The 13035-nt window shown below is 41.8% G+C and overlaps 1 protein-coding gene across 2 annotated transcripts; it reads left to right on the plus strand.

Moving 5' to 3' along the window:
• Positions 1–170: 170 nt before the first annotated feature.
• On the plus strand, positions 171–10469 carry LOC125321574 (inhibitor of apoptosis protein). 2 transcript variants are annotated; one of them, XM_048294639.1, is made up of 10 exons: positions 171–325; positions 835–893; positions 1733–3804; positions 3917–4016; positions 5235–5313; positions 5880–5928; positions 6888–7130; positions 8296–8550; positions 8705–8746; positions 9570–10469. In XM_048294639.1, the coding sequence occupies exons 3-10, from the start codon at positions 2931–2933 to the stop codon at positions 9761–9763; spliced, it is 1836 nt and encodes a 611-aa protein (XP_048150596.1). In that variant the 5' UTR covers positions 171–325; positions 835–893; positions 1733–2930; the 3' UTR covers positions 9764–10469. The 2 variants fall into 2 exon arrangements, with proteins under 2 accessions (XP_048150596.1, XP_048150595.1); XM_048294638.1 differs by lacking the exon at positions 835–893.
• Positions 10470–13035: the final 2566 nt, after the last annotated feature.

Here is a 13035-nt window from a genome sequence, read left to right on the forward strand (position 1 = left end):
CCCAAGGTCCCCGCTGACGGGCCATCCGCCCCCGCAGCACAGCGCCTCGAAGGGGCGGAGCCCCGGCGCCGAGGGCCCGCACAGCCCCGCAGCGCCGCTCCCGCTGCCGGCTGCCGCACGACGGCGCTGCTGGCCCGCGAAGGGCGGGGCTGTGCCCGCCCCGTCAGGCGGTGCCTGCGCCCGCCGGGAGCTCCCGGGGAGAGCCGAGCCGGAGTTTCCCGGGCGGGGCGCTGCCGGCGGGGGCTCCTCTCCCCCCGCGGCCTGCCAGGCGCCGCATATAGGCTGGGCCTTGCTGGGGGCCGCTGCGGGGCCCCGCTCGGAGGCCGTGAGTATGGGGTGTGGGGGGGTGGCTGCGGGTGGGAGCGGGCCGGGGCCCTGTCGGGAGGGCGCCGCCTTCAGGGGGCGGGGGGTGCCCGTGCTCTGTGCCCGTGCCCGGTGCCTGTGCTCTCTGCCCGTGCCCGGTGTGGCGGCGCCGGCGGGGGCTGGAGGGGCTGTGCGGCCCCAGGCCGTGGCCGCCGGCACTGGAGGGGAGCGCGGCTGCCCCGCTGGAACCCGCTTGGGGAGCGGCGCTCGGGCCCCCGGGAGCAGAGGGAGCAGAGAGCGAGGCCCGGGGTGACCGCGGGGGTACGTGGATCGTGGGGTTGTCGCTGCCGGGGTTGGGAGCGCGCTTAGGCCCGGCCAGGCGGGGTCTGGTGCTCAAGATCTGGTGCCTTAGCGCAGGGGGTTGTTTCTGCAGTGCTGTGTCATCGTGACTGAGTCTTCCCTGGAAAAACCTTTAAAAAACCGATCCTCCAGACCAGACTAATAAATATGTAATTTTATATTTATTCATAGCTACATATATAAAAACCCTTTGAACTTTGTGTTTGCCCTTACCTGAATTGTTGGGGAAGGTCAGTTTTGCTAATGTCCTATGCTTCAAGTATAGTTGGATTTACCTAAATAAGACAATCCAGTACTCTTTAAGTCAGTGTTATAAAACTGGGTCTTCATTGTTTGAGAATCTGCAAGCTTAAACCAATTTAAATGGATGCAACTTTTTCAGTACAGGATCTCACCTTTAGTTACACAGCTTGTGATCAAGTATCCTGATTAATCCGTCTGCCAAAAAATTCTGCTTGTGGGTTAAACAGTTTTGCATATGCGTCAATAACAGGGAAATGAAGTGTGTAAAATCCACTCCATATCACAGTGTGTAGAGTTGACTCCCTGAAACTTTCTACGTGACATTAGACAGGCAGAGAAACTTGGGACTGTTCAGCCTGTAGAAGAGAAGGTTGCACGGAGACCTCATAGCAACCTGCCAGGATCTGAAGGGGATCTGCTGGGAAGCCAGAGAAGGACTCTGACAAGAACTGTAGTGATAGGACAAGGAGTAATGGGTACAAACTGAAAGAGGAAATTTATGTTAGATATTAGGAAGGAATTCTTTACTGTGAGAGTGGTGAGACACTGGAACAGTTTGCTGAGGGAGGTTGTGGACACCCCCGTCATGGCAGTGTTCAAGGCCAGGTTGGACGTGGCTCTGAGCAGCCTGGTCTGCGGGAAGGTGTCCATGCCCATGGCAGTGGGGATTAGGACTAGATTATCTTTAAGGTCCCTTCCAACCCTTAACATTCTATAATTTCGAAAAAGCTTATGGTGTTTCAGTTTGTGTAATTGCTGTTTGCAGAGACATTGCATGTACCTCATCTTGTGTATTTTCAAACACTCCTCTTTTTCTTCCTTACAGGTTTTGTTCTGCCCCAAAAAATTGAATGATTGAAACTACAGATACTTACAATTTCTTCTTGAGAACAGTCAGTGTCAATATGGAGACGTAGGCACCTTAGAAGGGACTTCAGTCTTAACTCTGGGAGGTAGTTCTGTGCAGAAATAAAGAAACTAAGGCAGAAATAAAGAAACTAACCTGAGAGTTCTGTTTGCTTCTGTATGCCAGAAACATGGCATACAGAAAAAACTTAATTCAACAGTATAAAGCATCAGAATGTCTCAACACAAGGCAATTAATTTATGTTAAATTCGATAACTCTGTACTTGTAACTAAGGCACCAGGCTAAAACTGAAATGCTCTGTTAATTCAGTGCTGACTTGTAGACAAGCCTGGGGCTATCCTGGTTTGTTAATAGAGTTCATCCTTGTCTGAGACAGTGTATAGGATTTGTTTCTCTAATAGCTGAATATTCTATACATGTGAAGTTGAGCATAAACTAACTTCTTTAGTCTAACAACTTGTTACAACAATATGCAGAAATTGAGAGGGGTTTTTTTTGGAGTCCAGTAGTAGCAAATATACGAGATCAGTTTAGTAATGTCAGTTCAGGGTCTCTATTTTTTGTGTGCCCTTTGAACTTGATAAACCCTTCTTTTCAGCCTCCTATTGAGGTTTTACAAACTGAAATCTTTCTGTGTGTATAAGCTACATATTTATCAGATGTCTAGGGTGAAATCTTGTCCTTAAATCACTTAACATATGTTCTGGATAAGAACAGTGTTGTTTTAGTTGCCCCCCAATTTAGTTTCTCTACTGACAAAGGATTTTGATAAACCCATTTGAGATTTTTCCTCTTTTGATCCCACCTCCATGAGCCTGACAAATTGGTACTGCTCTCCCAGATATACAGAACAAATGAAGCATGTGATTCTTATATGATTCAAGGGAAATTCCTTTTCAACATACTTTCTTCAGTTGTTGAAATGGGATTGGGCAGCTTTTGCACTGAAAGCAGTTGCTAAACTAAGATACAAGAACTTCTCAAATGTTTAAAGGCTGTTAAATCATGAGGTCAGTTCTATTCATTGCACATTTGAAGTTACACTTTAAAGTATTTATTGCTTTTGTACAGACAGGGGTTATTCCAAATTGCCTTTAATGCACACAACTACCTCCCAGAGGAAGACTTGTCCCATTTTTCCCAAAACAGTCCATTATGAACATAGTGGAAGATAGCCCTTTCTTGGCTAGCATCATGAGGCAGAGTGCTCTGTGTGGTGAGCTGAAGTATGACCTGTCCTGTGAACTCTACAGAATGTCAACGTTCTCTACTTTCCCCATGAACACACCGGTATCAGAGCGGAGCCTTGCCCGGGCTGGGTTTTATTACACGGGTGTGCAAGATAAAGTTAAGTGCTTCAGTTGTGGTTTAACATTGGAGAACTGGCAACCAGGAGATAATGCTATGGAAAAACATAAGCAGCTGTATCCTAGCTGCAGTTTTGTTCAAAGTGTGCTTTCAGTTAACAACCTTGGACTGTCATCTCGTTCAGCCTTTTCACCTTCAGTTGCAAGCAGTCTCTCACCATCTCTACATTCCATAACACTTTCTCCAAGTTTAGAACAGGTTGGATATTTCAGTGGCTCTTTTTCCAGTTTTCCTCAAGACCCAGTAACTACTAGGGCAGTTGAAGACCTTTCATTCTTGAGCCCTAAGCTTCACAATCCTTCTATGAGGACAGAAGATGCTAGGCTACGCACCTTTCACTCATGGCCACTGACATTTCTCTCACCCACTGATCTGGCAAAGGCTGGACTTTATTATTTGGGGACAGCAGACAAAGTTGCTTGTTTTACCTGTGGTGGTCAGCTGTGTAATTGGGAACCAAAAGACAATGCTGTGTCAGAGCATCGGAGACATTATCCCAACTGCCCTTTTGTGGAAAACCTTATGCGGGACCAGCAGAGTTTCAATGTTTCAAATGTGAGCATGCAAACCCATGAAGCACGTGTTAAAACATTCATAAATTGGCCAACCAGAATTCCAGTTCAGCCTGAACAGCTTGCAGATGCTGGCTTTTACTATGTAGGTAAGAAACCCAGACTTCTCCGGTTTTATTCATACTGCTATGTCCAACATTTACTTTCAAGTAAGTTGTCTCAGTATTTGCTAGATATTTTACCTTGGTTTTCTTTTTTAAGGTCGCAATGATGACGTGAAGTGTTTTTGCTGTGATGGTGGGTTAAGGTGCTGGGAATCTGGAGATGATCCATGGATTGAGCATGCAAAGTGGTTTCCAAGGTAACTTGCAAAAAATCTTTATCATAATTTGTTCATATTCCTAAATGTTCTAATTTTGGCAGATATGTACTGCACTTAATAGTTTTGTTGAACTTTATTGATGTACAGGTTCACTCTTTCATTTGGGTGTATTGCATGTGTGTCTGAAAGCTCTGAAGTGCGTAGGTGGGCATAATTAAAACATTTCTTCATTAACCATGGCACATAATGCTTTCCCATTCATTACTAAAAGCTGTGTGCATCCCCAGATCACTAACAGCAAGTGAAACTGCATTGTTAATGAGCATACCCTTCTCTCTAGGAGACGCAGTCAGGAAGCTGACTGAGGAGAGCAAGGGCTGCTGAGAAATGAAGTAGAAGGAATGTTTAACTCACTGGTTCTAGTTTTGTGCCCATGCTGAATGCTCTTGAACCTGATGTTCTGCTTGTGTGGTTTAGTTTCCTACATGTGGAAAGGCTTGTGAAGAGGGTTTCAGTGGTTCTTTAGTGTGTCTCTACTGGAGGAATGACAGAAATGACATTTTAATGTCACCTATAATTAAATGGCAATTTCATACCTAATTGCTATCTATGCCTGTGGAAATCACCACCTCCATTACAGAAATAGCTGCACTTAATTTCAGGAAAGCTAATTATAGTTCTTCTCATTGTAGATCTCCAACTAAGGTTTCATGGGCAATTTATCAGCTACTGCTGGACTATATGATGTATGTAGGGTTAAATGTCACTGTTGTTCCTTACTGTGTTAAGCCTGTTGGCAAATGTACATAAGAGATAAACCTATGTTAGTGAAGCAGATCTGGCTTTGATAGTGGTGTTAAATTTTGTTAGATTCTTTCTTTTGAATGATTTGAGTGGAAGATAAAAATGGTGAGATGCAAGATAGAAACAGTTTATCACTGCACTTTGTAGTGATTCTGACACAGTATCATTTCTCATGACATGCCATTTTGATTACAAGTGGTAGCAGAATGTAAAGCTGCTGCATTTATATACATAAGCCAACTGATGGCTGGGTGTCATGGGAGAACTTTATCTAAGTGTCACCGGACACTAGGCTGCACCAAGCTTCCAATTAGGAGTATTCTTTCTCTTCTGAAGGAAGAGAAATGTATTTAAGTTACACTAGGTTTAAACTTGTTCGTTCTTCTTTGTTTTTTTTTTTTTTCCTTTGGCAAGTAGAAAGTATGATTTGATACACTTTTGTCAATGTTTCAGATGTGAGTATCTGCTTCGTGTAAAAGGAAGAGAGTTTGTAAGTCAAATTCAGGCCAGATTCCCCCATCTCCTTGAACAGGTAAACTTTTACTGTCCTGTAACTTTGGTTTTCCCTTGTTTAACAGTGCTATGTTCTTTCTTTGAGTTCAGTCCATTCTTCTGCCTCATTTCTGTGTATGTTTCTCCTGGGTTTCTGACATCATAAATGCTCTTCATGAACATGTAAAAGAAACTAGTGCTGAACCATGGCTAGTCTTGGACTAGTAGAGTTTAACCTCCACAGATTACTTATGGAAAGTCCTAGTGAGGACAGTGAGCTCCTTTATGTTAGCAGAGGGAAGTTCTGATTATACACTGAATATTGCAGATCAGTAATTATTATTTCAGAAATCAGTCATGGACAATGTGAATTATTTCTATTTGTAATTCTTATGGCAAGAGTAGCCAAACTCCTCTTCCTGGAAGTGGTCAGCACCAGCTTTATGTTGATATATAGTTGCACAAATTTGCAGACTTGTGTAACTGCAGGTGAAATATTTAGTGGGTAGAAAGCTTAGCAGGATTGGCGATGAACAATGTGTTAGAAAGGTACATAGAGGGAAGAGCAATACTTTGATACTAACGTAGTTCTCTTGTGTTCCACAGCTCTTGTCAACCTCTGATCCGCCTGTAGATGAAAACCTTGATCCTCCAAGTATGTATATTAAAGCATGTTTTTAAACTTCCTCAGCATTTTGCACACTTAATGATTGCTAAGCAAGTTAGCTTTGGATAGTGAATTCTTAGATTTGTTTCCTAAAAGTTAAATAATTTTGATGTTGTGTAGACAAACTCCAAGGAAACACCTCTAAGAGATCTTGTTTTTCATTTTCCTTATTTTCATGCTAGCAGCTCATATTGACATTTTTGGGTTTGAGTGCTTGGTTGCTGTTTTTGTAGTTTTTCATTTCAGGGTTGGGTTCAGCAAAGCAAGTGTTGAGCTTGGTGGAACAGTTGCTAGAGGGTGTCATGACTCTGCAGTTACGCAATTCCGTCTCTAGGCATGTAGCTAGGTAAATGCTCTGAGTTGAGCAGCAGCAGTTAAGGAAGAAGGTAGGACAAGCTGATCCAATGAATTCTTTCTAGGCTGGACTCTGGTTACAGTGGAAAAACCCCTTCACCCTCTGGGAGGAGTTTATGCTGTCCTAGTCCCTGCTGACTGAGGACAATGAGTCAGACTACCACGTGTCCGGTGTTTACTAAATTAAATGCAAAATACTGATCAAGAGCTGGAATAGAGGAATTGTTTGTACTATAAACTCTGACTTCCCTCCCCCACCCCTGGCACACCCCCAGGACATGTTTCAAGGCTGAAGTTAGAAATAACTAAGTATAAAAAAAAGCTGCTAAAACACAATGGAATTCTCAGAGGTTTCTCTGGATTAAGCTAGGTTTTAACAAAGGTCTGACATGGATTGACGTTTATTTTGGCTTCAATCCATGACTGACTGGCTTCCATTTTTAAAATGACTTTTAAAAAATTCTCTTTAAACAGTTGAAACTTTTTACTGCTTAGTATTCATGTGTGTAGGTAATGTTGATGTGTCTGACTTCTGGGGTTGTATGGGTATTTTATTCTTCCTGTTATACATGAGGATTTCCCTTTCTGATTAGTTATTCGTTTTGAACCTGGAGAGAGCCATTCAGAAGATGCAATCATGATGAACACACCTGTGGTTAAAGCTGCCTTGGAGATGGGATTCAGTAGAAGGCTAATAAAGCAAACAGTGCAAAGTAAAATCTTGGCCACTGGAGAAAACTACAAGACTGTTAATGATCTTGTGTCTGATCTGCTCACTGCTGAAGATGAGAAGATTGAAGAAGAGAAAGAAAAACAGTTGGAGGAAGTGGCATCAGGTAGGCATCAGGCATAAGTAAAAGTGAAATCTGCAGTGGTTAGTAATATGTATACTTTTAATGTTTGTTTTTATGCACTAAGTGATTTTGTTTCATTGCTGTTAGGAGCAGCTTCTCTAAAAGCATTGTTAGGATATCTGTATGGAACTAGAAGTCTGAGAATTGATTCATTCCCTTTTAGGAGAAATGTTTCATAGCAGAGGCCAAGGGTTCAGAATGACCTTTTCTTTCCAAAGCGCTTTGTTTTTTTCATTTGTGTGCCTTTATATTGCTGTTAATAAAACGCTTGGTACACTCTACTAATTTTTATCCAGATTTGCCTGCTCTTTGAGCTGCTTGAATCAGTAAGCCACCATATCCACCTCCTAGAGGGGGCCATAAACTTCTACAGATTCAGATTCTGTAAGATGGCCAAAGATCTGCTTTTCTGTCTGACTCAGCCCATGTATGTCATCAATTTAAGTGTTTATTTGATGTGTCTTTAACATTTCTTGTTGCTTCAATGCCATCCAGGTTTTGAAGCCTAAAGATCCTTCTGATTTTGAGTCTGTGAAGCATAATGAATTATTTCTATTATAAATTGAATTAAGGCTGCTTCTTTCCTAGTTGCATTTCTATCAAGAAACCATAAATGGATTCAGCATTAAATCCTACTGGAAATTTTTTTGTTCTTATGTGTGGTAGAGTATTAAAAAAGTCTCCAGAGTCTGGTTGTGCTGTACTTCTGATTTTCTTGTACGTAATTGTGTTGGACACTTCTTAGAAGAGCTTTCTTTTATCTACAGCCTAGCACTGACAAAAGTTAACCTCTTGAGATGAGTTAGTGTTGGTGTTACACTCTCTGGACAGCTGCAAAGATTGCACCTCTATGTAAGTCTTGCTAGTGTGGAGCTAGACAAGGTCCCCTCTGATCATTTAACCTAGAGATGAGAGCAGGAAGTTTCCTTGGTGAACAGGCTTTGGCTCAGAAGCTGCTTGTATGTGGTTTCCTTAAGTCTGTTTGTTATGTGAATACCACTAAAACTTGCTGAGGGTTTTATTAATGATGTGTGATAAGCAAACATTTAAATAGAGTTTAAAGAATGTATCAATTGCTGTTAAACAGAAGTGCAACTTGGAGTAGTGTATTCCTAATTATTTTATCTAATTCCCCCTTACATTCCAGATGATTTGTCCTTAATCCGGAAGAATCGAATGGCTTTATTCCAACGTTTAACGTGTGTACTCCCAATCCTCGGGAGTTTACTATCAGCTAAAGTGATAACAGAACTTGAGCATGATGTTATTAAGCAGAAGACTCAGACAGCATTGCAGGCAAGGGAACTGATAGATACAATTTTAGTGAAAGGAAATGATGCAGCCAGCATCTTCAGGAACTGTCTACGAGATTGTGACCCTGTGCTCTACAGAGATTTATTTGGTATGTCTGTCTGGTTTCCTTTTGCTTTTAAAGAATATCCTTTTATAGAAGTTTAACCAGTGCTCTCACAGCAATCTAAAGAAAAAGAAACAAACTGATGCTGTTTGAACATAGATTAGTCAAATGATAAGGGTTTTTTTTTCTTTTATTCTAGTGGAGAAGACCATCAAGTATGTTCCCACAGAAGATGTTTCAGGTACCTTAAATTCTCCCTTATCTTAAAGACTATTGTAAAACAAACAGCTAGCATATAAAAGAAAATTACTTTGGTTAAGAAATAGGTTTGGTGCTTTACCCTCTCTCTAATTCTGCTTTAGTAAGATGAACTGAAAAAGTTAACCAAAAGTAAAGTGCATGTGCATACTTGCAGGCAAGTCTAGCAGGTGTAAGCTGCATCCTGTGCCTTACTCATGCTTTTGCACATCATAGGATGTAGAGCTTTCTGGAGCTCAACAATTCGAGCAGCACATACTGGACTTGATCCTGATACAAGCTCTCATTCAGGCATTTGGTAAAGACTGGAGAATGAATAGTTGGTTAGCATTTCAGAACAGGTATCATCTCTGCTTTTCCAGAGTGGGCTATAGGTGTTCTGAGATCTACCTTGACCAACAGCTGTGTAGATAAAAACTTGTCAGACATGAGCTTGAATTTGTTCTGGTCCTGTGGTTTAATCTGTTAATAGACTGTAGAAAGGTGTACAAGCCTGGATATAGCTCACTTCCACCCATCAGGCTGTGGTCTGTGTTTCTGATACCCAACCAAGAGAAGTACAGCATTTGCTAAAATGTGAACACTGGTTGGCCTCCAGCCCCTGGGCTGTCCAACATCTCACAGAACTGGAAAGTACAGACTAGTTCCTTGCATGCCACTTTCTGAGCTCTGAAAATGTTCTGCCATCTATATTTTGTCAATACAGGTAGGGAAATAGAACGGAGAAAGGACATGGCTACACTCTAAATATATTTTGATATATTCACCTATATTCAGGCTGACAAAAAGTGAACTATTTTTTCCAGGTTTACCTATGGAAGAACAGTTAAGAAGACTGCAAGAGGAAAGAACATGTAAAGTTTGCATGGACAGAGAAGTTTCTATTGTTTTTATTCCATGTGGTCACTTAGTGGTGTGCAAAGAATGTGCACCATCCCTGAGGAAATGCCCTATTTGCAGGGGGACAATAAAGGGTACAGTCCGGACATTTCTTTCGTGAAGAGGGAAATTTGCAAAATGTCTTTTTTCCTGCCGTCCTCCAACTGCTGAAGCTTAAGCCAGCAGTATCTTAACAATGGAAGATTGTGGTACAGAAGAGGATTAATCAACTACCTACAAAGTTTTGTGATAGTAAATTGTATCATCATTCTGATGTGGGTATGATTATGTATAGAAGGCCTTTGGTGCCAAAGACTCTCTCTGTTCATAAAACTAACTCAATATTAGGGTGAGGTTTTTGTGGCGTTCCTTTTGGAGTAGGGAAAGTAGTTTCACTAGTGTCACTTTGATTCAAAGAAGTTTTTGTTTAAGTTCCTAAAATGGAGCTTGGCATAACTCTTCTCATGAGTTTCCTCCACATGGATGTGAGGAAATATACTAAAATTGCTGTTATTAATAGTTAATGTTAATTAACTTCAGCTACTTCTGGTTTGGCTTTCTTCTTGACTTAAGGAGAAAAGAGGCTACTGTTGCAGGAACAGCAGGACTTTAAAGTTTTTTTCATGTCTTGATAACTTGTGTAATGTATATTACTAATGGTTTTTATGAAGACTGAATTAAAGTATTTCTACTTCTCAAATTTGGGCTTGTTTACTCTGTTGCCATTGTTGACTTTTCTCTGTAGATGGCAGTGACTAGAATGCTGTCTTTTCCTGATAAAAGTTTGGGGTTGTTTGCCTGCAAAAGTGCAATAAAACTTAATTCCATTTGTCTTTCTTTCATTTTTGAACAGGGACGTGAACTTCTGTACTGTTTGGTGATTTCCTCTTTATTTAAAAACAAACAGTAGCCCCCCAAAACCCCAACAGCATCTGATACTTCCTTCTGAATTGATTTTCAAATGACAGAAATCCTGGTCCTCATGACCTTAAAGATGAGACAGAGGGTAGCTATACAGTCTTTGTGCTGGGGATTGAATGTAAAAGCTACTTGTCTGTGTTTGGAATGTCACAGGGATTGTGCAGTTCAATAGCAGGACCTCCCAGGCGCCTCTGAAGTCTTGGGTCTTGTTTTGTAAGCTGGTAGTTTGGGAGCTCCTATTCCCTTACTGGTTGATTCTTTACCCTTTACAGCTTTTTTATCCCTAGACTTGCATGGTGAATACCTACAAGGAGAGGTGTTCATAGGTAGTTTGCAAGGATTTCATGTCAGACAGTGGAGGAATAGTGCCAGGTATGGCATCAGGTACTGCAGTGGTGGAGTCAGTTTGTTTCACTAATTTAAAGTCATCTTCAGTCCACAGTTGCCCCACTTATCGCCTGAGTGTGGATATCCCAGTCTTCAGTCCAGAGCTGGATTCTTTACCTGTAGATTGGGCTTGCTGTAATTCTTTTAAATGCAGACTTTTGTCGAACTTCATTACATGTACATATCTTCCCTTTATTTTTGTTACTAAGAATGTAAACATTTCAAACCTAGCATGTAGTTTTAAACAGCTTTGATTAATGTGCTTTTGCTTTTCTGGTTTTGAAATGTCTCTAAAAACTTTTTTCTCTTGTGTAACAACTTAAAAAGTTGTCAAAGGTTGTGAAAGTTTCTTAAGTAAGAAAGCTCAGGACTTGAAATTTGATTAATTTGTTCCAGGCCAGAAATCAGTAGTATTAGAACAAAGTGTACTTTCTACAGATTGAGATGAGCCTGCAGGGGGAGCTGGCGAGGTCAGGCTCAGCTGAAGAATGAGGACTTGCTAGCAGGTACACGTTGTTTCTGAACAGGGAAGAGGATAGGAAAATACATAGTAGCAAGCAGACTTTCTAAGCAATGCATTTTTCTTTAGATCTGTATGGGGTGAGAGTTTTTCAGGCACTGCAGTTAACTACATATAGATCAGATGAGATGCTATACAGGGCTTTAAAAAGTGTTCAGTGTCATTTGTGATGCCTGTGTGTATCTCTCTCAGGACCTGCAGAATACCAGTCAGCCTGTCACTGAGTGTTTTGAATATCCCTTCAGATCGCAGCTTCAAACAGCACTGGCTCTCTGCACTAGGCACCTGAATTGCTTTGAGAAGTGGAAGAACTTGATATAGAAACTAGTGGGTTAAACTCTGTGACCTAGTTTTGGCAGGAAGGCTGATGTAGGTTATGACTTCCTGCTATGCCCCAATATAATGACTGGGTGCCCTGAGGACAATGCTGTGCATGTGAGCACTTATGCTCTCCTCAGTACTATTCCAAGAAAGCTCTAGTCAAGCTTGTATCTAGCACATTGCAAACAGCCCTGGTGAAAGGTTAAACCATGGAGAACAGTCTGTTTAGTGTTTCACTGGGAGAGGATCAAGTGACTTCTGTCACTTGGGAACCAGCTGACCGTGCCCACACTTCATTTTGCTTCCACTTCCTTCTTTGAAAGCGTTTTCCAAAGCTTTGACTGGATTAAACAACAATAAACAGCCCCCCTACCCCCAGCATCCTGTGCAGCTCTGCTGACTGAGCAGCTCGAGTTCTTGCACATGAGTGTTTCAGGCCCAGGGCTTGTCATGAGCTGACAGCATGCGTTTGCAAGGCTTTGAGGGTGTGGAGGATGCGAACTTGGCTATCATTGGAGTTCAGTGGTCAGACTTGCTGTGGGATGAAGACAGAAAGCAGTATTCCCAGCTGCTGTAAATGAGCAATTTCTTTGCTGGAGTGAAATGTATCACATCTGCAATGGATCTAGCCTGCAGCAGTTGTGGTTTCTGATACTAGTTTGAGATACTGCAAGATACAGAGGATTCCCAAGTAGCAGCTGTATATTTTGTGAAGCCACTGCCATGCAACTTTATTCGGATTAACAATGATTTTTTTTTCTGAGTACTTTTTTTTAACTGAATGCACATCTCTCTTCTGTTTGCTTTTAAGCATTGACCAGGAAGCCCAGTGTTCTTCAAATTGAAGACAGCATGTAGTTCTAGTGCCCACAAGTGATCAGACTGCCACCACTCAGAGCACTGCTTTTACATGCCAAAATGAATTGCCATGTAGGAAATACCTAGGAACCCCATGAGCCTGATACAGAAGAAAAATCTTTATATTGCTGCTTTTTGTGCCTGAAAGAGTTAGTGGTTGTGTAGTATCTCCATAGTACTCTGCTTTCAGAACTTGATTCTTTGGTATATGCCTCACAGGACACCAGAAGAGAGGCACATGAAAATTGTAAATAGCGTGTTCATCAGCCTTGAATTCTGCGTTGTGACAGTTGTAGTCTAGTGAGCCTGGGCTGTGCAGTGTCATGTTTAATGTTGCAGATGCTCTGAACTTGCAAATTCAGTTTTCTGAATATCCTACCTCAGGT

This window comes from Corvus hawaiiensis, chromosome 2 (assembly GCF_020740725.1).
Source record: "Corvus hawaiiensis isolate bCorHaw1 chromosome 2, bCorHaw1.pri.cur, whole genome shotgun sequence".
Lineage (NCBI taxonomy): Eukaryota > Metazoa > Chordata > Aves > Passeriformes > Corvidae > Corvus > Corvus hawaiiensis.

Coding starts and splice junctions, on each gene's coding strand:
- LOC125321574 (XM_048294639.1), top strand. CDS start 2,931: ATGAACATAGTGGAAGATAGCCCTTTCTTGGCTAGCATCATGAGGCAG. Junction 7,131..8,295: donor GTTGGAGGAAGTGGCATCAG/GTAGGCATCAGG, acceptor CTTACATTCCAG/ATGATTTGTCCTTAATCCGG. Junction 8,747..9,569: donor TCCCACAGAAGATGTTTCAG/GTACCTTAAATT, acceptor TATTTTTTCCAG/GTTTACCTATGGAAGAACAG.